The 23,762-nt window shown below is 43.7% G+C and overlaps 1 protein-coding gene across 1 annotated transcript in view; it reads left to right on the top strand.

Annotated features, from left to right (window-relative positions):
* The window catches only part of LOC143984451 (17-beta-hydroxysteroid dehydrogenase type 6-like), a 34,217-nt gene extending 28,709 nt beyond the window's left edge, over window positions 1-5,508 (top strand). Inside the window, 1 exon segment of the mRNA XM_077484615.1 lies at window positions 5,312-5,508. Within this exon segment, the coding sequence (XP_077340741.1) occupies window positions 5,312-5,508 (197 nt within the window).
* The last annotated feature ends 18,254 nt before the right edge of the window (window positions 5,509-23,762 follow it).

Here is a 23,762-nt window from a genome sequence, read left to right as displayed (position 1 = left end):
CGGACCTGAACAGATCGTCCGTGTGGAAGGGGCCTAAGAGTATTTCAACAAGGATTCATGGGTGACAAAAAAGGCTTGGTTCGGTATGTGCGTTAACTATTTTAAGACCAGGCCTTTTCTGACACATTTTGGACCGACTGTCCCTAAAAGTTGCCCTGACCTTGCAAGCCTTCTGACACCCTGGGCTCTGAGTTCTGACATAATTCAAAGAGAGAATACACTTGTAAAAGACAATAGAAATGGCAAATGGGTATTTTACTAGATGTGTTAGTCAACCAAAGAAATAAATAAATACATTCCTCAAGTTGATAACTTTAGCATTAAACAGAACTACATAGAATATACAATGAAATTACAATAACAATAAAATAGGCAGTAATGACCAACAGACCCTAGGAGAACCTATGACCCTAGGTATAAGGGGGAAAAATACTTTTTGTCAAACAGCTCCCTCTAAACCCTGATGCCACAGGCCAAACGGAATACAAGGCAAAATATATAACACAATATGTAAAAAGCTTAAGCGAAACCTGAATAAGAGTTCCCCTTTAACCACTTGAAGACCAGGATTTTTCTGGCACTTCTTGTTTCCACGTTTAAACCAGTATTTTTTGCTAGAAAATTATTGTAACCCCCGAACATTTATTTATATATATATATATATATATATATATATATATATATATATTATTTTTTTTTTTTTTTTTTTTTTAGCAGAGACCCTATGGAATAAAATGACAATTGTTGCAACTTTTTATGTCACAGAAGTTTTTCAAACTAAATTTTTCTGGAAAAGATGCACTTTAGGCTGGTCTGGGTTCACACTAGTGCGAATTGGATGCAGGTTTCCCTGCATCCAGTTCGCATGACAGAAGATAGTGACTGTCTCTCTATGGAGTCGGTTCATGCATCTCCGGGCAGCTGTGGAGAGGATTGCAAAGAGGTCCTGTGCCTCTTTGGCTCCATTATAGGGCCAAATTCAGGCAAAAATTCAGCCCTGATTCATCCCTGAAACAGAGAACAGGGATGGACCAGACCCCTGCTGCGAGCTTAGATGTAAACCCAGCCTTGCGTAATTAAGAAAAAGAAAATGCAATATTTATCCCAAGATAAAAAAATGTGAACGATGTTACTCTGAGTAAATAGATACCTAACATTGGAAGAAATAAGGGTGGCCTCTTGGAGCGGTACAATAGGTATGTGTATTAAAATGAAGGTTGTACCATCATCCAAGGTTTAATGAAATGAGTGGTTTGGGAGCCTGGTTCCCAGCCAGGACTAACCAAGGAAAAAGAGGGAAGCAAGTGGACTATCTTGGTACAATACAAAAAGACATACAATGGAGTATATAGACAATCATTTAAAATTTAGAAAAATGTATTGATATATAATACATGACAAGGAAAGTCAGTAGTAAATTAAAAACATAGGTGACTTGGTCATTAACAGTTTCAACTAGTTTCGTGGGCTAAGCCGCTTCATCGGGAAAAACATCTGTGATTGAATGGACACAAGATCAATGACAATACAATCGATCATATATAAAAAATGTTATACAGTTCAGCAATATATATGTTACACGGGGGGAGAGAAATGGGGGGTGTTAAGCTGCTTACCCAAGTCCTGGTGTGCTCACCGCACAGGGCGTCACCCGTAGGGTCTCCCGCGGCGACTGTGGGAGATTAACAAGTCAATGGGCTGGCGTCAGGGGGGAAAAGGGGGGGGGTAGAAAGGGGGGAGGAGAAGGAACAAGGGAGCGGGGAGGGGGAATAAAGGTAGAGGGAAAAGGGAGGGGGGGGGGGGGAAGAGAGGGAAAGGGGTGGGGGAAGTGAGTGAAATGAGGGGATGGGTAAAGTGGATAAGCGAAAGGAAAGAAGAAAAAGGAAAAAAGAAATAAGAAAAGGGTGGCAAACATTGTTTCATGTCAAACGTCCAATATCAGACCATAGTGTATGAGGTTTTAAATAACTCCACATGGTATAAACCCATTTCCTTCATCAAAATTTATGGGATTCATCAATGAATTCAGAGGGGTGTTTTGGCAGGGCCTAATAGATAAAGATACTCTCAACTATCTGATTCCCAAATACCCGTGTACCCCCACTTTCTACACGTTGCCTAAGACTCACAAAAAACTCTCCTGGCCTCCAGGGAGGCCCATTGTCTTTGGCATTGGGTCTTTAACGGATAATGCTAGCAAATATGTGGATAACTTCTTGATGCCACATGTATTTGAGCCTAGCATCATACATCCACGATACATTGGATCTTCTGAGACACATTGAGAGGATCCAGGTCCCTCAGGACTCCCTTCTCATGGCTATCAATGTCAAGTTTTTATACCCGAGCATCCCCCACGAGGGAGTCTCGATGGCCAGATCATTCCTGATGGAACAGGAACGCATGTCCTGGCCTCTAAATGAGTTTGTTCTACAGCTACTAGCATTTATACTTACACAGAATTTCTTAATTTTTGAAGATCAACACTTTTTTTTACAGGCGTGGCTACGCAAATTTATTCCTTGGAGCCTGGGAGAGAAATGTCTTTTCCAACTATCAATATTCAACTTTTTTACAGTCTGTAGACGGTTTAGATTCATAGATGATTTATTTGTGGTTTGAACTGGCTCATCGGCCCAGCTAAGCCAATTTATTCAGCTTTTGAATGTTAACTCTATGAATCTATGCTTTACAGTTACCTTTGATACACAGATCCCATTTTTGGATCTGCTAATCGTCAAGAACCCAGATGGAACATTGGGCACAGATCTCTATCAGAAGCCATCACCAGGCAACACCCTGATGCACACTTCCAGTGCTCACCCCAAGCCTGTCATGCGCAGTATCCCATATGAGCAGTATTTATGACTTCTACATTTGGATGGCTGCCCTGCGGGAACAATTACTTCTGAGGGGTTACTCTCGGACCAACCTGGGAGGCCTTTAACAAGGCACTGATTCGTACCAGAACATCCTTGCTTTATCCCCCTCCACGTACAAACTGCACCAAAACTGTCAAGATTATCACTAAATTTTCGGCACATCATGGCCAACTTAGGGATATTCTTTCCAAGCATGGGCACCTCTTAACAGATCAACACATTTTAAATCCGCAGCTTGAGCACCCCTGAACTAGTCTTGCACAGAGATCGTTTAACTAGCAGTCATTATCGTTCTGACATCAACTGTCCTCTGAGATCCAGGGGCACTTCCTCATGTGGGCATTGCCGCTGGTGCCCCTGGATCCTCACAGGCACTACCTTTGGAAAAATCTTTACTCCCCACACCTCAGCCTCCCCACTGGAGTTGTATACCTCGTGCTCTGAGATTGTAGGGCGTTTTGTGTTGGCAAGACTATTGGGGAATTCAGACAGAGAGTCAGAGACCATGTATACCATTCAATCTATGGCAAACTTACTACTATTGGCCAACATATAGGCCTTTATCATACATTTAACCCCAAAGTTGTTAAATTTTTGGCCTTGGAGGTGGTGCCCCCTGATATCAGGGAGAGTGACTGCAACAGAATACTACTACAGCAGATTGAGAGGCTTAATGCCACCATTCCACCTGGCCTAAATTAAGTTAATTCTTAAGCCTCATGTACACTGCTGCTGGTAAATGGACTTTCAGAGGCAGTTGGCTGCTTTTTCAGCTGCCCCTGAACTCATCCAATGTTATCTTTATGTGTACATGTACACAGGTTAGTTTTAATGTCGTTTTTAGTCCGTTGAGTTTGCAGGCTTTTTGGAAAGCATAAAAATGAGTTCAGACGCTGAGTTTAGAGTCCTTTCAAGCGCCAAATGCTTCTAAACGTGGTAAATCGTGTGTAGCTGATTTTTGTTTACAGGCGTTTTTCATTATTGGCTATTTTTGGAAAAATGTTTTTTTGTAAACACGGCATGTTAATGCGGCAAAACGGGCGTTTTAAACATGGGTTACTATCTGTCAAGTTAAATGACAGATAGTAACAGGAGAGGTTGTAAAAACGTCCTGTGTATATTTCTCCCAATTTATGGTTCTAATGGTCTTCAATGACCAATCCCGTTCTGAGGGCTCAACCAAAATCCACCCATGTAGTCACAGCGTTCCTGATTTACAGCACCTGGACCAAGCCGTGATCGTAGGAATCTTTCTGGCATGTCCATTAAGCACTTTTGACTCCTGTAATGGGAGTCGCCACAATCTGGTCAGTAGACTGTGTGGCTGGTGATGGTGGTGGATGATTACTCCCTTTATGATTGCAGAACACTAGGAAGATTTATCCAATAGTTATTTTTGAACACTACCTGTTTTTTGATTTTTATTTTTTATTTTTTGTTTTTTTTATTGTTTGGTTTTTTACTACCAAAACACTCTAGTGTTTTCTTGATTGGACTCTTAGTTGAAAGTTATTTATGGTTGTTACCAATATCACAGTAATTTTCTAAGTTTTTGTGTAAGCTATTAAATTTGCACTTGCACAGTTTCTAATTAACTTGTTAATTATTCTCTTTTCACTTATTTATATAAGGTGCTGCTCCTATATATACATTTCATATGAATTTCACATTTATTTAAAGGTTTTTCCACCTGCGCGAGTTGGTGGTTTTTACCATTTTTTTAAAATACCGGGATCACGCCTGCAGCTGTAGACATCATCCCGGTATAAGGACTTTAAATCCAGCAACGTATCAGTACCTCACTGGTCGTCAACAATAATTATAAAAATGGCCCAGTGTATTTTAAACTCCCAAGGCCCCTTCTTTGAATGGGCCAGTTTATGTAAAAGATGAACGTAGTATTTAAATGACGAAACAGAAGGAGCCCCTTTTGTCAAAGAAATCTGACTATTACAAGATGGAATCCCATTGCTCTGTGTCCTGTACTCAGCCAGCCAGTTTATGGTATCACATTTAGAGTATGAAGTATATTCCTACGAATCCTTATTTTTCTGGATATTTATTATCAAGGCTGCAGCAGGGGTTTGCACACTGACAATTTTCAACACGGCGGGGATGATTTACTAAAACTGGAGAGTGCAAAATCTGGTGCAGCTCTGCATAGAAACCAATTAGCTTCCAGTATTTTTGTCAAAGATTAATTGAACAAGGTGTAGTTAGAAGCTGATTGGCTACTATGCACAGCTGCACTGGATTTTGCACTCTCCAGTTTTACTAAAGCAACCCCATCTTGTCCCACATGACCCCACCTTCTGCAATCTTTCTAGGTTCCACCCTTTACGTCAGTGTATAGGATAATGTAGAATTTCTTATTAAGGATATAATTCATAATGAATTTTCAAATAATTAAAAATGTACTGTTCACACAGATCGCGAGGCAATGGCTAAAGGCCTTTTGAAGACCAGTAAGAATCTTCACCTGGTAACAGAGTGTATGGAGAATGCTCTTACAGCTGTCTACCCCAAGACCAGATACTCTGCTGGCTGGGATGCTAAGCTTATCTTTGTGCCTCTTTCCTACTGCCCAACTGTGTTAGGGAATTTCATCCTTTCAAGAATACAATAGGAGAAAAGTACACAAGATGATAGCAGAAGGAGTACAAAAAACCGCTTGCAAAAGTAGAGAACTACATTGTGTTATAAATAAATAAATCTTGCTTTCACAAATCAGCTGTAACAAGTCTAATATATGAGCTTCTTTGCCTGTGTATAGGTTTGCTGAAAGTAATATCTCTGAATAGTCATACAAATATGGTCTTTTTCTTAATTGTACATCAGGGGACACAGAGCCATAGTAATTACTATGTGGGTTATAGGCCACCTTCAGGTGATGGACACTGGCACACCCTAAGAAAGGAAGTCTGCTCCCTATATAACCCCTTCCACTACTGGGAGTACCTCCAGGTTTTTTTTTTTTTTTTTTTTTGTGAGTGTCTTAGGTGTTGGTCACGCGTAAAGATGTGCTGTGCTGAGCTCCACTGCAGAAATCCTTGCTGGGGCCAGCTGTGCAGCCGGATCCATTTAAAGTGTCGTCTTAGGCCGAATTGAATGGTACCTTGGCCCGTGGCAGAAGAAATTATGTAAGTAAAATGTCGTCAATATAGCGTGCCCACATAGATATATTCATCATGAATGGACCGAGGTCCATATCATTATTGATGGCCTGTTCCCACTCCCCCAGGTACAGATTGGCGTACGATGGGGCACATGAAGTCCCCATAGCAACTGTACCCTGTACCTGGAGGAAGTGGGAACCGTTAAAGATAAAATGATTATGGTGGAGGATGAAATCGAGAGCATCCAGAATAAAGTTTCTAATGGATGGATCTAGGGCCAGTTCTCTAGATAATACATTCCTAATACTGGTCATACCTCAATCATGGGGAATGGAGCTGTAAATAGCTTCCACATCCATCGCCACCAGAGTAGTGGTGGGTGGAATAGAAATCCCATCGATACTTTGTAAGAGTTGAAGAATGTCTTGGATATAACTAGGACGTTTGGCTACATACCGGCGAAGATGACTGTCGATCCATTCACTTAGTTTGGCCGTAATGGACCCATTCCCCGAGATTATGGGACGACCTGAAGGATAACGTAAACTCTTGTGTAATTTGGGTAAACAATAAAAAGTTGGGATACGGGGATTCTTAGTCCGTATAAATTCCCATTCATTTTAGGGATCACATTTAAAGACCGTGCACCATCCACAAGACTATAAAACTCCTGATAGAATTTAGTGACCAATTCCCCTGAGATTTTCTTATACCAATCTTTGTTGTATAGAATTTTGTTACACATTTCTACGTAAAAGGTGTTATCCATAATTACTATATTCCCACCTTTATCAGATGGTTTAATAGTGATGGATGTGTTGTTAGCCAAAGATTTAAGAGCTTGTCTCTCTATTGCAGTCAGATTATCATCATCCACATTTGTGATAATTATCTGGCAGATCTCCTGACATGCCAATTTAACGAATGCCAATACATTGGCATTCGTAGCGAGAGGCGGGAAATAGTCCGATTTCTTTTTAAGAGTTATTTGGGGCACTGAGGGCAAGTCGGATTGGTCGAATCGGCCCAGGAGGTATCCTAGATCAACACGGTCAATAAGATCAATAGATTTGTTTTCCTCAAGTAATTCGACAAGGTCATTGTCACGTACCTTTAAGCAGAGCCCGGAGTGCAGGGAGTGGCCTCTCGTAGACCTCTGACTCGAGAGACCCTGGTAGTGGTGACAGGGGCTCAGGAGCACAGAGGGGCACAAGTGCCTGACTGGATAGCAGGTGGTAGAGGCAGAAGACCGTTGAAGGAGGAGGTGTATTGTAGTCCGGTGTCAGAATGCAGGCAACGGTGAGATAAGGTTCAGCAGACAGCAGAAGGGTTCCTGTAGTCCAGCAACGGCATACAAGTGATTGCAGGAAGTGACAAACAACGGAGGGGTATTGTAGTCCAACAACGGATGCAGGTGCAATGGATAAGCGGAAGTGGAAGAGTCCAGTAGTCTGCAGCCAGAGGTAGAAGGCTACAAACGCAGAAGGAGTACAGCCAAATATTGCGGAGGACTGGGAGGTGTCCTGTAGTACAACAGCAAGCAACTTACAGTTGACGGATGGTGTAACAGTCCAGGTCAGGCACAGGCGGGCAGATCAGGTACAGAAACGGAATCCAGAAGAGTAGTCGGGTACAAAGCCAAAGTCGGGGTGCAGGCAGCAAACAGCAGAGTCGGGAACAAGCCGGGTTCGATACGGATCAGGATACAGGTACAGGTACAGGTTCAGGTTCAGATACGGATCACCAGGAAGCACAGGAACGCTGTTGATCAGGCAGCAAAACACTGAAGCATGGCTCCAGTTTAAATAGCGCTATTGGCGCCAATTTGCGTCAAACGACCGCGCGCGCACCCGCGTGCACGCGCGCGCGCGCACCGCTGATCGCGGTAACGCTCCTGAAACTGGGTAAAAGATCTTCTGCGACTTTCGCCGCTCGGACGTCCGTGAGGAGGATCTTCCTGACATTGCCCCCCCCCTAATGGGCAGCCTCCGGATGCCCAACTGGGACATCCTACCTGGGTGAGATCTTTTAAATGCCAGAACCAACCTCTTGGCGTGGATGCCAGTCTCTGGTTCCCAGGAGTTCTCTTCAGGACCATACCCCTTCCACTTTACCAGATACTGGACCTGGTTGCGTCTCTTTCTGCAATCCAAAATTGCTTCTACTTCAAACTCTTCTTCACCATTAATAAGCACAGGTTCAGGAGGGCCCACGTTCCGATCAGTGAAGGGATCCTGGATTGAAGGTCTTAAGAGGGACACATGAAACACCGGGTGAATACGCAGCGATTCTGGTAATTTCAGTTCATAAGCCACATTATTAATTTTCCTGGTGATTGGGAAAGGACCCACAAATCTTGGGCCCAGTTTTCTAGATGGACATATTAATTTTAGATTCAGAGTAGATAACCAAACCAAATCTCCGGGTTTTAGATCGAGCTCCCCTCTCCTCTTTCTGTCAAAAACTGCTTTGTTGCGCTCTTGGGTTCTTGCCATCGTTTCTTGAAGCAACTTGTTATTGGTGCAGAAAAAGTTCAAAGTTTCTTGAGCTGCTGGAACCGTGCATTCTGGGATATTGGCTGATAAGAACTGAGGGTGAAAGCCAAAGCCATAGTTCGCAAAAAAGGGAGATTGATTAGTTGCAGAATGAACAGAGTTATTGTAGGCAAACTCGGCAAGTGGTAAAAGGGATACCCAATCGTCTTGCGAAAAAGAAGAATAACAACGCAAATATTGTTCAAGGGTCTGGTTTGTTCGTTCGGTCTGGCCGTTGGTCTGGGGATGATAGGCAGAAGAAAACGAGAGATCAATTTTCAAGGATTTACATAAAGCTCTCCAAAATTTTGATGTAAATTGTACTCCACGATCGGAAACAATGTTCGCAGGTATACCGTGGAGTCTTACAATCTCCTTAATGAAGATCCTTGCGGTCTCAGGGGCAGAAGGTGTACCCTTCATGGGCAGAAAGTGAGCCATCTTGGACAATCTGTCAACCACCACAAGGATAGTGGTAAAGCCTTCTGACGGTGGTAGTTCTACAATAAAGTCTATGGAAATCATTTTCCAAGGTCTCTCCGGGATGGGGAGTGGTTTCAGCAACCCCCAGGCTTTGGCCTTGCTACTCTTGTTCTGGGTACAGGTAATGCAAGATTCTACATAAAGTTTACAGTCTCTTAGCAGCTGAGGCCACCAGAAGGTACGTTGGAGAAGTTCGGCGGTCTTGTGTGCCCCAAAATGACCGGCCAGCTTGTGGTCGTGGCAAGACTTAAGAACAGCAACCCGTAGTTGTTGGGGCACGTAGATCTTATTTTCATGCCATAACAAGTCATTGCTAGAGAGTAGGGTGGTGTTTGAGGGATGTGAAGCTGAAGATGAAGCCTGCTTAAGTTGGGATAGAAGATCTTCCTGGAGCATAAGGAAATTTCCGGGCGCAAGGATGGTGTCTGTGGGTTGAAGAACTTCGGGTTCGCTGAACATCCGGGATATCGCGTCGGGTTTGGTGTTTTTCGATCCGGGCCTATAGGTAATGTGGAAGGAAAATCTTGTAAAGAAAAGTGCCCATCTGGCCTGACGCGGCTTCAGTCTCTTAGCAGTCTTTAAATACTCTAAGTTCTTGTGGTCAGTGTATACCAGAATGGGATGAGCTGCTCCCTCCAGGAGATAGCGCCATTCCTCCAGTGCAGCTTTGATAGCAAGTAGTTCCCTGTCCCCGACATCATAATTCCTTTCCGCTTCAGACAACTTACGTGAGAAGAACGCCACCGGATGCAATAAGGCCTTGGGGCCCTGTCTCTGAGAAAGGACTGCTCCCACTGCAACTTCGGATGCATCCACCTCAAGGATGTAGGGTAGCGCAGAATTAGGATGCTTCAGGACAGATGCTGACACAAATTGTTCTTTAAGGGAAGAAAATGCGGCTTGTGCCTCCGGAGTCCACTGGAACTTGATACCTTGTCTCGTTAATCTGGTGATTGGAGCGATGATTGTAGAAAATCCCTTGATGAATTTTCGATAAAAATTCGCAAACCCCACAAAGCGTTGAATTCCTCTCTTATCAGTAGGGGCTGGCCAATCCAGGATGGCCGAAACTTTTTGCGGATCCATCTTGATTCCATCCACCGAAATAATCAGCCCCAAAAACTGAATGCTGCGACGTTCAAACTCGCACTTCTCAGGTTTTGCGTACAAGCCGTGTTGGCGAAGCCGAGTGAGAACCTTCTTAACGTGTTCCCTGTGAGCTGGCAGAGAGGGGGAGAAAATTAAGATGTCGTCCAGGTATACTATAACAAACAGGTCGAGAAAATCTCTAAAGATATCATTCACAAAATGCTGGAAAGTCGCAGGAGCGTTGCACAGCCCAAAGGGCATTACGAGATATTCAAAGTGTCCGAAGCGGGTGCGGAAGGCAGTCTTCCATTCGTCCCCACTTCGGATACGGACTAAATTATAGGCTCCGCACAAATCCAGTTTTGTGAAGATACTAGCTGATCCAAGGCGCTGGAATAATTCGGGTACCAAAGGCAATGGGTACCGGTTCTTGACTGTAACTTTATTTAAGTCCCGGTAGTCAACACAAGGGCGGAGAGAATGGTCCTTCTTTTCTACAAAAAAGATTCCTGCCCCAGCTGGGGACGTAGAAGGACGTATGAACCCCTTTTTCAAATTGTCATCAATGTAAGTCCTGAGAGTCTCCAATTCCACTTCTGTTAAGGGAAATATTCTCCCGAAAGGGATTTCGGCTCCGGGAAGGATCTCAATTGGGCAATTGTAGGGTCTATGAGGGGGAAGTGTTTCTGCCCCCTTCTTGCTGAACACGTCCAAGAAGTCATGGTAAGCCTCAGGAACGTGCTGGCGCGTCTCAACGTCGGTCTCCATACACATTAAATGGGGTGAGACCTTAATTGATTCTTGGAAGCAGTGTTGACGACAGTAGGGAGAGAAAAAGTAAATGTTTCCGGTGGACCAGTCTATTTGCGGGTTGTGTGCCCGGAGCCAGGGCATACCCAGTATGATAGGAAAAAGGGGAGATTCAATAATGTCCAGGCAGAGTTGTTCCTGATGGTTACCGGAAATAGTAGCAGTCAAAGGACATGTCTCCTGTGTCACCGGTCCTGATTTGATAGCTGACCCATCGGCAAGGTGTACAGACAACCCCTTCACCCTGGGCCGTAAGGGCACTTGGAATTTTTGGGCAAACGATAAGTCCATAAATCCACTGCACGCTCCAGAATCGACTATTGCGGGGACTTGAATGTTCCCTCCGGGTAGCTGAAGAGAGACGGGAACAGCCAGGTGAGTAGCATTACTAGGCACAGCAGGTAAAACAGGAGAAAATACAGAAGAATGCTTACGGAATTTGGCAGGACAGGATCTCACGTAATGTCCGGGTTCCCCACAGTAAAGACACAGATTGTTGAGCTGCCGGCGTTGTTGTTCCTCGGTGGTGAGCGTTGGTCTAAGTAAGCCCAGTTGCATGGGTTCAGGCGTGTCAGCAGCAGGATGTGCAGGGGGATTAGGTACACGGGGTAACATCCAGACTGGTCGGGACGGCCCGGCAGTACGTTCTGCTCTCCGTTCTCTCAAGCGTCTGTCTATCTGGATGGAGAGGTTGATAAGGGCTTCAAGAGTTGCTGGGACACCCACCCGGGCCAATTCATCCTTTAGAGGTTCAGAGAGTCCCATGCGAAACTGGTATCGCAGAGCAGCATCGTTCCAGGTAGTATCGGAACTCCAGCGCCGAAATTCAGACGCATAGTCCTCTGCCGCTCTGCGGCCTTGCTGAAGAGAATATAAAGCTGCTTCCGCTGTGGCCGCCTGTTGAGGATCCTCATAGAGCAAACCCATGGCTTGAAAAAAGGTATTCAGGTTATTAAGGCAGGTTTCTTTTTGCTCCAAAAGGCGGTGGGCCCAAGCCTGGGGCTCATCCAGTAGGAGGGAGATAACAAAACCCACCTTAGTGGATTCTAGAGAGAAAGTTCTGGGTTGAAGTGCAAAAAACAGTTCACAGGCATTGCGAAAAGCTCTATACTTGCTGCGATTTCCCGAAAACCTCTCCGGGGTTGGGACCTTGGGTTCAGGGGGCAACATAACCACTGATGGCGCAGAAGAAGTTCCCGACACGGTAGGGCCTGTGGTAGATAGGACCTGGACACGCTCTTCCAACCGAGAATAGCCTTCTTGTAGAGATTTAACAGCCTGGGTAAGTCCAGCAAGATGACGGCATAAATCATCCATGGCCGAATCTCCCTGCGTGGGCTCAGACATGGCTGCCTGATACTGTCACGTACCTTTAAGCAGAGCCCGGAGTGCAGGGAGTGGCCTCTCGTAGACCTCTGACTCGAGAGACCCTGGTAGTGGTGACAGGGGCTCAGGAGCACAGAGGGGCACAAGTGCCTGACTGGATAGCAGGTGGTAGAGGCAGAAGACCGTTGAAGGAGGAGGTGTATTGTAGTCCGGTGTCAGAATGCAGGCAACGGTGAGATAAGGTTCAGCAGACAGCAGAAGGGTTTCTGTAGTCCAGCAACGGCATACAAGTGATTGCAGGAAGTGACAAACAACGGAGGGGTATTGTAGTCCAACAACGGATGCAGGTGCAATGGATAAGCGGAAGTGGAAGAGTCCAGTAGTCTGCAGCCAGAGGTAGAAGGCTACAAACGCAGAAGGAGTACAGCCAAATATTGCGGAGGACTGGGAGGTGTCCTGTAGTACAACAGCAAGCAACTTACAGTTGACGGATGGTGTAACAGTCCAGGTCAGGCACAGGCGGGCAGATCAGGTACAGAAACGGAATCCAGAAGAGTAGTCGGGTACAAAGCCAAAGTCGGGGGGCAGGCAGCAAACAGCAGAGTCGGGAACAAGCCGGGTTCGATACGGATCAGGATACAGGTACAGGTACAGGTTCAGGTTCAGATACGGATCACCAGGAAGCACAGGAACGCTGTTGATCAGGCAGCAAAACACTGAAGCATGGCTCCAGTTTAAATAGCGCTATTGGCGCCAATTTGCGTCAAACGACCGCACGCGCGCACCGCTGATCGCGGTAACGCTCCTGAAACTGGGTAAAAGATCTTCTGCGACTTTCGCCGCTCGGACGTCCGTGAGGAGGATCTTCCTGACAGTCATCCAGGGCTTTAAGTTCCTGGATCTCCAAGTTGGATCTATGAAGGGCATCTTTCGAATAAAGTTGTTTGAGTATCAATTTTCTAGCAAAAAGTTGAACGTCTTTAAGGACTTCAAATCTGTTCAAGTTTTGACTTGGACAGAAGCTCAGACCTCTGGCTAAGACCTGGATTTCAGTGGGGTCAAGAGTATAGGAAGACAAGTTGACCACATTGAGATCCGGGATATCTTCCACAGTGGGGGTGGGGATAGTGGGCCCATCTCCACTGGCCGCCCTTCATTGTGAGTCAGTAAGCATGCTGGACCTGGTCATTCTGTCCGAGGTATTGATCACACTCGGTTTGCCACCTGAGGTTGGGCGTCTGGTCACCGTCTGGGTTTTAAAAATGGGTGCCACATTCTCGTCCCCGAAGGGAGGAGTAACGTGGTTACCATTTCGACCACCGGGCATAGGTTGAGTGGAATTTTGGGATATCAATGTCTCTGAGTGTTCAGATGTTGGTTTCTTTAAATTTAACCTACTCCCCTTGGGCTTACTCTTACCATTTTTCATTAACCCCCTAGAGCGCTTAGAGGAAGCTGAAGAAACCGATGAGACGTCGGAAAAACCTGGGTTAATGCTAGATTTTGTCAGTTTAGGCTTAAATCTGGTCCAGGCCTGTAGACTTTTCCAATTATACGCTCTGTGTTCATGAAAAGCCCCCTGATCTCTTAGGAATTTGGTTTCCTTTTTGATCAAAATTGACTCATTGTATTGCTCTAAGTATTGGTTTAGTTCTTGGTCATATTGAGCATACAAGGCATGTGACTTAAACGTTGTTAGTTGGAGATACAGAGGTTCTATTTCCTTATCTAAATTAATGATGATTTTACGATATTCATCAATGAGTAGGGTCATCATTTTATTTGAGCAGGCAATAAGATTGTCCACCCATTCTTTCTTAAATGTTGGCCCCACATTCTCTATCGTTGGAAAGATTTGGACCCGTAAGCCTAGAGGATTGATTTTGCATTTAATATAATTCTCAAAAGATTGTATATGCCAATGGTGGGCAGATTTTTTTTCCAATAATTTTCTCAACTTGGAAAAAATGGTCACCAATTCGGTGTCCCTTTGTTCATGTTGGGGAAAAATTCTTGCAGTGATCGCACATAGCTGCATCCCAATTGGAACCTGCATAGTTAGTCATGATGGGGAAAAAAAAAAAAAACCCCTCAACCTTCTAAGTTCCTATAATCTAACTAAAATAACTTCATTGCATAATAACAAATAGTTATACAGATATAGTAGATAATGACTGTGATATAGCGCCTAACGAGGAGTGGATATTTGCTATCCTGATAAATAAATCAAATTGAACAAGGTGCTATAAATCACAGATCTAGAAAGGCCTACCAATGCCCCATCCTAATATACAAAATAATATGAAAAAAAGATTTTATAATATGAAAAAAAGATGGTTGAAAAATTGGTCAGCCGAAGCTTCTGGCTAGTTTCCTTTTTCACTGTAAATGGCTGTTTGGGAATGATCTGGATAAATACATCCAAAGTATTTCTAATGGGATAAGTACTCTTTGGCCAGTTAGGAAAAGGAGTAAGCATATTTCATTTAAATGAGCCACTTCTCCAGTGCCAGAAGCATCAGCCTCCAGGCAGTCTCGATGGCCTCCACCGTCAAATTCAAGAGTTAAACCTCAGGGTCAACCCCAGGGACAAAAGAAGTCCTGGGGAAGGAAACCTCCAAAACAAAATACTAAAGCCTCCTTTTGAAGGGGCGTCCCTGCTCGCTTGAGTGGGGGGAAGACTTCTGCAGTTCTCAAGGGTCTGGCAGGAAGCATGTCAAGACAAATGAGTGGTTTCCTCAATTACGCTACGGTACAAACTAGAGTTTCGAGAGTCCCTATTTCCTCGTTTTCTCAGATCAAACGTTCCCAGGGATCCAGAGAAACAAGTTTCTCTTTCAAGCACTGGACCATCTTTTGTCTCAAAAGGTGATATCGGTGGTCCCCATGAAAGAGCAGGGATTGGGGTTTTATTCAAAACTTTTCTCTGTACCAAAACCAAATGGAGATGTCGGACCCAATCTAGATCTCAAAGATCTAAACCATTTTTTTAAATTTCCGCTCTTTTCGCATGGAGTCAATCCGATCAGTAGTCTCCATCCTACAAGGTGGAGAACTTCTGGCGTCAATCATCATCAAGGATGCATACCTTCATGTGCTAATTTTCCCCACTCACAAGAAATATCTACAGTTCAAGATAGAAAATCTTCATTTTCAGTTTGTAGCTCTGCCTTTTGGACTAGCTACTGCTCCTCGAGTATTTACAAAGGTTCTGTCCCCTCCTCTAGCCAGATTTAAGGGCTCAAGATATAACGATTTTAGCATACCTAGATTCTCTGCTCTTGATAGACCAGTCAGTAGCCCACTTAGACCAAAATATGGTCACCAGTCACTACCTGGAATAGGTTGGATTTTCAACCTAGAGAAATCTTCCTTAAAACCATCAAGGATATTGGAATACTTGGGTCTGATCATAGATACAGCCCAGAAGAGGGTATTTTTACCCCAGGCGAAGATCAGTGCCATAAGGGAGCTGATTCAGGTAGTCAAGGTAAAGAAGAATCCTACTATTCAATTTTGCATGAGGTTGTTGGGAAAGATGAATAGAAGGCTTCTTTTTTGCTTTGACTACCTTCATTTGAGGCCATTCCTTTATGCTCAGTTTCATTTGAGACTGCTGCAAAACAGTATCCTATTGGCTTGGAACAAGAATGTCCAAGCTCTAGATTTCCCAATGCGTTTGTCTCCAAAGGTGCGCCAGAGCCTCAGTTGGTGGTTGATGACCAGGAATCTGTAGAAAGGAAAATCCTTCCTACCAGTTACCTGGAAGGTGGTAACAACAGATGCCAGCCTTTCGGGTTGGGGTGCAGTCCTGGAAGAGGTGACTGTGCTAGGTCAGAAATTACCTTGCCCATCAATATTCTAGAGATTCGGGCAGCATGTCTGGCCCTGAGGACGTTCAGATTATGGAATTGTCCTTTCCGGATCCAAGCCGACAATGCCACAGCAGTGGCCTATATCAATCTCCAAGGGAGCACGAGAAGTTGTGCAGCCCAGAGAGAGGTGAATCATATCCTAACTTGGGCAGAAAACAATGTACCTTGCCTGTCAGCAGTCTTCATTCCAGGAATAGAGAATTGGCAGGCGGACTACTTGAGTCGCCAGCAGTTGTTCCCAGGAGAATGGTCTCTTCACCCCGATATCTTCCTGACAATATGTCAAAGATGGGGGATTCCAGATGTAGATCTGTTTGCATCCAGGTTCAACAAAAAGATGAACTACTTTGTGTCAAGAACAAAAGATCCACTAGCTTGCGCAACAAATGCCTTGGTATTCCCGTGGAATCAGTTTTCACAGATTTGCATTCCCTACTGTTCTGCTTCCACAACTTCTTTGAAGGATCAAGCAGGAAGGGAAGTCAGCAATTCTTGTGGCCTCAGCGTGGCCCAGGAGATCTTGGTTTGCACAGATCATAAAGATGGCGGTAGGCGATCCATGGACCCTACCACCACGTCCAGACCTTCTCACGCAAGGTCCGGTATTCCATCCTACCTTACAAATGCTAAATTTAATGGTTTGGCTATTTAAGACCCACATTCTGAAGAAGCGTGGGCTGTTGGGTTCAGTGGCATCTACCTTGGTTATTGCAAGGAAGCCGGCCTCCAGAATCATATATTATAGAGTCTGGAAGGCATATGTCTCCTGGTGTGAATCCAAGGGTTAGCACCCCAGGAAGTACGTCATAGGTAGAATCCTTGACTTTTTACAAATGGTGTTAGAAATGAAGTTGGCCTTGAGTACTCATCAAGATCCAGGTCTTGGCCTTATCGGTATTATTTCAGTGACCAATTGCTTCGCATTCTTTAGCTCGTAGCTTTATTCAGGGGGTAACGTGGCTTAATCCTCCGGTTAGGTCACCCCTGAACCCTTGGAACTTGAATTTAGTTCTGTCAGCATCAGAGAAACAGCCTTTTGAGCCGATACGACATATTCCCTTGGTCCTTTTGAAAAGGAAACTAGTTTTTCTGTTAGCCATATCTTCTGCAAGAAGGGTATCCGAGTTGGCTGCTCTTTCTTGTAAAGAGCCATATTTAATTATTCACAAGGATAAGATAGTATTGCGTCCTCATACTAACTTTCTACCGAAGGTAGTGTCAAGTTTTCGTTTAAACAAAGATATTGTTATACCTTAATTTTTTCCAGGGTTCTAAGGAAGAAAAGTCACTACTTTTGCTACTGCTTAGATTCGAAAAACGGATGTTTTGTTTGTGTTTCCTGAAGGTCCTAAAAGAGGACAGGCAGCATTAAAATTGACTATTTACAAATGGATTCGACAAGTAATTGTTCAAGCTTATGGTTTAAAGAGGAAGATTCCACCTTTTTAAATCAAAGAGCACTCCACAAGGGCTGTTAGTTCTTTGTGGGCAGTGCATCACCAAACCTCCATGGCTCAAATCTGCAAGGCCGCAACTTGGTCTTCAGTCCATACATTTTCCAGATTCTATCAGGTAGATGTAAAATGTCATGAGGATATCGCCTTTGGGCGCAGTGTGCTGCAAGCTGCAGTATAAGTCCTCTGATCTCATGGTGCCCTAATTTTGTTGTTTCCCTCGCTTCTTCATTTGGCATTGCTCTGGGACATCCCACATAGTAATTACTATGGCTCTGTGTCCCGTGATGTGCGATTTAAGAAAATAGGATTTTTAGAACAGCTTACCTGTAAAATCCTTTTCTTTTAAAGTACATCACGGGAAACAGAGGTCCCTCCCTTCTTTCTGGTATACTTTGCTACAAAAACTGAGGTACTCCCAGTAGTGGGAGGGTTTATATATGGAATAAACTTCCTGTTTTAGGGTGTGCCAGTGTCCGTCACCCGAAGGTGGCCTATAACCCACATAGTAATTACTATGGCGCTGTGTCCCATTATGTACTTCAAAGAAAAGGATTTTACAGGTAATCTGTTATAAAAATTTTATTTTTAGACATGAGCAGACGTGGTTAATATTTGACTGTTTGTCAATTAGATGCCCCTACAACCTTCTCAGAAAGATAATGCTGCTAAGTTAAAACAGTAGGATCAATGCCCAATTCAAATGAATTTAAAGTGAAACTGAACAGAAAAAGGAAAAATTGCTACACTTTAAAAGCCTTTCCTTCCAAAAATCTGCCTTACTTGATTTCTAGCAAACATTTTTCTTTGTGTAAACTGGCCACGGTGCAGAGCTGTGCAGTCCAGTGTATACTGCTGTCATCTGTAAGATGTCAAAAATGGAGGTAGGCGTTGAGACAATGTAACAGCAGCGAACATAGTCAGGGGCTATATCAAGTGGAAATCGCATTGAAATTTCTATGGGGACCCAAAGTGAATTTAGTTCCACTTTAAAGCTAAAGTTCAAAAAAAGTCACATCACTTAATTAAAGGGGTTGTAAAGGTTTGTGTTTTTTCACCTTTAATGCATCCTATGCATTAAGGTGAAAAAACACCTTGCACTATCCGGCCCCCTAGCCCCCCGTTTTACTTACCTGAGCCCCGTATTTCCATGGTGGGCAATCCCACGTCGCTCTCTCCGCAGCTTCTCGGCTCTTCATTGGATAGATCCATAGTAGCACAGCCATTGGCCCCCACTGCTGTCAATCTAATCCAATGACACGGGCGCTGGGGGGCAGGGCCGAGTCATACACTCGGCGGCTATGAATGCTGAGTGTATGACACAGGAGCGCGCCCACAAGGTAACCCCCTCAGGCGAGAGCTTCCCAGAGGAGGGCGTTATCTATTGTGGGGAGGAGCAGCGAGAGTCACCGAGGGACCCCAGAACAGGTAGATCAGGGCCACTCTGTGCAAAATGAACTGCACAGTGTAGGTAAGTATGACGTGTTTGTTATTAAAAAAAAAAAAACTTACTTTAAGGATGTCCTACATTGTATAGGCAGATAGATTCTGGAGAAATCGTCACTGTAGAGAAGCCTATTCTCTTCCTGTCTCTAAATGCCTGGCGTCTTGCTGAAAGCTCCAACTCTCCAAAATCTCCAATCACATCACTTCTGGAGACTCTCCAGCATCAGAGATTTGGACGACTTGGCTGTTTTCACAGTACACCAGCAGCGTATACACTACAGTACATATTAATGATAAAGAATGGTGTTGCGCTCCACACAAAAACTAAATTAAATCCAATAATAGTGAATAAATAATCGCATACAAAATCTAAAAAGCACACCTATGCGATTATAGCAAACAATTAATTTAAGCTGTATCTATACCCTATATGCATAAAATCATTATACAGTAACTAATAAGATATTCAGGTAATACACATATTCCTAGTATCATTTATAAAGTAATCAGTATAGAAATTCAAGTAGTCTACGTATTCCTAATAAAGTGCAAGTGAAACAATAAATAGCGGAATCGCAGGTAATAATAATAATAATCCAAAAGAGTGTGCAATCCAAAATGTGTCTCAATCCATAAAAGTGCATCCAAGTGAAAAAAAAATATATACGTTAAAAAATTGTATAAAAGTTATGACAGTGTCTGATTGGCATGTTGGTGACAATGTATACTCTCTTCTTAATATTGTAGCGCTACCCCCACAAGAGCTGCTTGGTAGACTGGGTGTGCTGTTCTGCTTCAAATCTGAGAACAACCTCAGCCCCACTGACACACCAGGTTAAGAAAATGGCTACTGCACTGCTTAATAAGAGCACAAACTAAGGTTCCATATCAAACAAACATCAGACTGGATAGTGGTAAATAAATAAAAATAGTGTCACAAGTTGCAGTAAATACAGTTATGCAAATGAAAAATTAGTAAATAAAATAAATCTGTTGGAGCGCGGAAAAAAAAAAAAACAGCCAGTAGATCCTAGAGTGATGAATTTCTAGCTGAAAATGTCATAATGTCCACAAGAAATGTGTTATGGGTAAACCCAGTTGGCTTCAAAACTCTTTAGTGCAGCTCATCAGCACATAGATATCTATAACAACACAAGAGAGTGCATCTAAGTGCAGTAATAAGATCATTTATTAGTAAAAATACAAATTGGCCACTCATAGGAACTGCTGGTATTTTCCCCAGATCTTCCCTACTTTCAGCCCCACAGCCAGGTACACAGTATTTTTCACTGTTAGGTGCACAACTTCTGCTCTTTACTCCAATAACCAGTAGGGGTTGTAGTGTTTGGTTGTTGTTTAATTTTAGTTTAGGAACTTGGATAGGAGAAGGGATATAGTAGGGTCCAAATTGAACTATTCACATTTGATGACAACTTTCCCTGTAGAATTGGAAGCAGACTGTACAGAATTATTCCCTTGCAAAGAGATGGAATTGGGTGGACCCTGCTCTTTAACCAGTTACTGACCGCACTATAGCCGAATGACAGCTACAGCGCGGCTCGATAACTCTGGGAGGGCATACTATGACGTCCTCCCAGAATCAAGCACCCGTACGCCCCTGGTAATATCCATGGTCACCCGGTCCTCACAAGTCACGGTAAAGTAAGACAGCGGACATTTATCATGTGATTGCTTCATCATGTGATGGAGCGATCACTTGTAAACAAGCTGGCGCATGCCCAGCTTAGCTCTTCCCCTCTCTGTGCTTTCAGTTTATTTCTGAACGGCCATTCAACTAGACATGTTCCAGAATCGGAGGATTTATTATTGGCCTTGGAGTTATTGCTTTGACCAGTCCAGGAACAGGAGGACCAAAAATTGGTTGCTTTATTAATTGTGCCCAATTATGTCATATGCCTTTGCTGCGGGAGCTCCAGGAGAATAATCCAGATGATTTTCAGAATTCTCTCTGGATGATGGACCCCTGCTTTCACCAACTCTTGGTATTGCTGACCCCTTATATTAAGAAGCAGGACATATGCATGAGGCTTTTATTTTATTTTTATTTTGGTTGAAGAATGATTTGATTTTGTTATTTTCTATATTTTTGAATGTATAGAATGCAATTTTTGGTTAAGTTCTATTGGCAGATAACCTGTCTAATTTTATTTGTTTTTCTTTTTTAATGCACAATAAAAAAAATGGGGAGCATAATACTTGGCTATGTGTTTTACTTCAAATGACAGTTTGGGAGTAGGCAGTTGCATTTAAAAAAATAATGTAAAATTGACAAGGCACAACGAATAGGTGCGTGGACACCACCCCATCTCCCGACACATGGAGATATAAGCTTTCCACGTACGATGGTATATCTTCCGAGAAGAAGATTTTTGTGGCCTCAGCATAGTGGAAATTACAAAGTCCAACAGACCTCAGTTCCTTAGCACCTGGCTTTCAACACCCGTTAAAACCAGCGCTGGTAAAGCAGGATGGAATATCGAACCTTGTGACAGAAAGGCTTCTCACATCGGCAACCACCAAGGAGCATCCGCCACCAAGAGTACCAAGGACATCGAGGCCAATCTGGGGCAATCGGTATTACTGGAATCCACTCGGCCTCCACTCTGCAGAGCAGACATAGTAACAGTTTGAGCAGAGGGAAGGCGTAAATCAGCCGGTACTGCTCCCATGGAGCCACTAACGCGTCTGATGCATCCGCCCAAGGATCTCTTGTCCTGGACACAAACCTCCGCACCTTTCGATTGAGCCAAGAAGCCAGAAGTTCCACATCTGGTGTGCCCCACCGCAGCCAAAGAAGCCTGAACACCTCCTGATGCAATGACAATTCTCCTGTGTCCAGCATCTGGCGACTTAGATAGTCCGCCTGCCAGTTTTCTATTCCCAGGATGTATATGGCCAACAGGGCCAGTACATGTCGCTCTGCCCACCGAAGGATGTGAGCGACCTCCCGAGCTGCAGCGAGCTTCTTGTTCCTCCTTGATGGTTGACATATGGCACCGCCGTGGCGTTGTCTGACTGAATTCTGATTGGAAGACCTCATAGTTTCATCGACCATGTGGAGAGGCATAGCCTGATCGCTCGAAGCTCGAGCACATTGATCGGCAGCTGGGATTCCTCCCTCGACCAGAGACCCTGCGTCGATTGTACTCCCAGTATTCCACCCCAGCCAGTCAGGCTGGCATCCGTTGTGATCACTGTCCAATGAAGAGGCAGGAACGATTTCCCGGACCGAAGGGCCGAAGATCTCAGCCACCAGAGAAGAGAGTCCCTGACTAACTGGCTCACCCGAATCTGCTGATCCAGGGATAACGGAGATTTGTCCCATTTTGACAATATCTCCTTCTGCAAGACTCTGGTGTGAAATCGGTATAGGTCCTTCTACTAGGCAGAAAAAAAAACTGAGCTGCAGGAAGGAGGCTGAGGGGTTATTACCAGAAGGACTGCCCCCTTGGCAGAACTGTATAGTTCTCTTGTTTTTTCACATGTATTACGTGTTCTGTCTAGTCCTCTCCTGAAGGTGGCATAATAACCCTATGGTCAAGATTAATGGAGCTGTGTCTGTCCATGAGCGAAAGAGAAAGAAGCTTTACTCTGAGGTTTGCAGTTTGCTTGGGATGAACTCTCTGTGATGTCAGAATAACACTGTTTCTTCTCACTGTAAATTATAGCCCAACTTCAGGATTTAAAAAATCATATGCCACCATATTACATAAACACTGGGTAGCAGAGTAGTAATGTGCTACTCAGCCATATGGAATCCTGGGCACGTCTGATCTAACTTCTGGTATAAACCCAAAACCAAAAATGAAATATATTGCAGCTTACACAAAATTACATGTAGTGGCCGCTTTCGTTTTCTTTTTTTAGGCTTTTTCACCTGGTGATCTGGCCAGTAACACGCCTACTGTATTGGAGTGCCCCCACTCTGGATGAATGAGCACAGGGGCCAACTTTGGACAACAGCATTGTCAGTCTGGGGGGAGGGGAGTATTAGATGTACTAGTCGATTTAAATACAGTAACAAATTCAACTGTAGCTAATACTTTATATTCAGTATGAGATGACGGTTTTACATAAATGCTGATTATTTACAGCACCCCTGCCAGTGTTAAATGGTCTGTCTCATCCATGTAACTGCAGAGAGCTGTTCTGTTGAAAAACAACAGATTTACTGACTAGATCACCAGATGAAAATAGAAGAAAGACTAAAAAGAAAACTATTACAGTCTTCACATCTAAGAATTGGTAAGCTGAAGTATAATAAATGTTTGCTTTTGGGTGTAATACTGCATTAACATAATAAACTCTCCATAAAAAGTAAGCTCTCACTGTACAGTACATTTATTTAATGCATACACGTATTACTATGTTTTTTATCTGTCCTGCTTTTAACCTTTTTCTACCTCATTCAAAAGATGCCCACTCTCTTTCTAGCTGGTGCTGTGCTTCCCCCAACTTCTAATTCAGAAGCATGCACAAAAATACTCCCACGTTCACTAAAGCTGGATACACACTATACAATTTTCTGTAGATTTTTTCCTTCAGATTTACCAAAACCATATAATATGAGGTCAAACCTTAGGAGTTTTTATTTGTATGCAATCAGGCAGGCCCTTGTACTACATGGTTTTGGTAAATCTAAAGGAAATCGGACAACAAAAGTTGTATAGTGTGTATGGGATCTAACTGTTATATAACTACCTGTTCCATAACTACCTGCCTTCGT

This window comes from Lithobates pipiens, unplaced genomic scaffold (genome assembly GCF_037356315.1).
Source record: "Lithobates pipiens isolate NorthernLeopardFrog02 unplaced genomic scaffold, aLitPip1_a1.2 Scaffold_16, whole genome shotgun sequence".
In the NCBI taxonomy this organism is placed as follows: Eukaryota; Metazoa; Chordata; class Amphibia; order Anura; family Ranidae; genus Lithobates; species Lithobates pipiens.
Note: the sequence above shows the minus strand (reverse complement) of the source record. Positions and strands in the feature narration are given on the sequence as shown.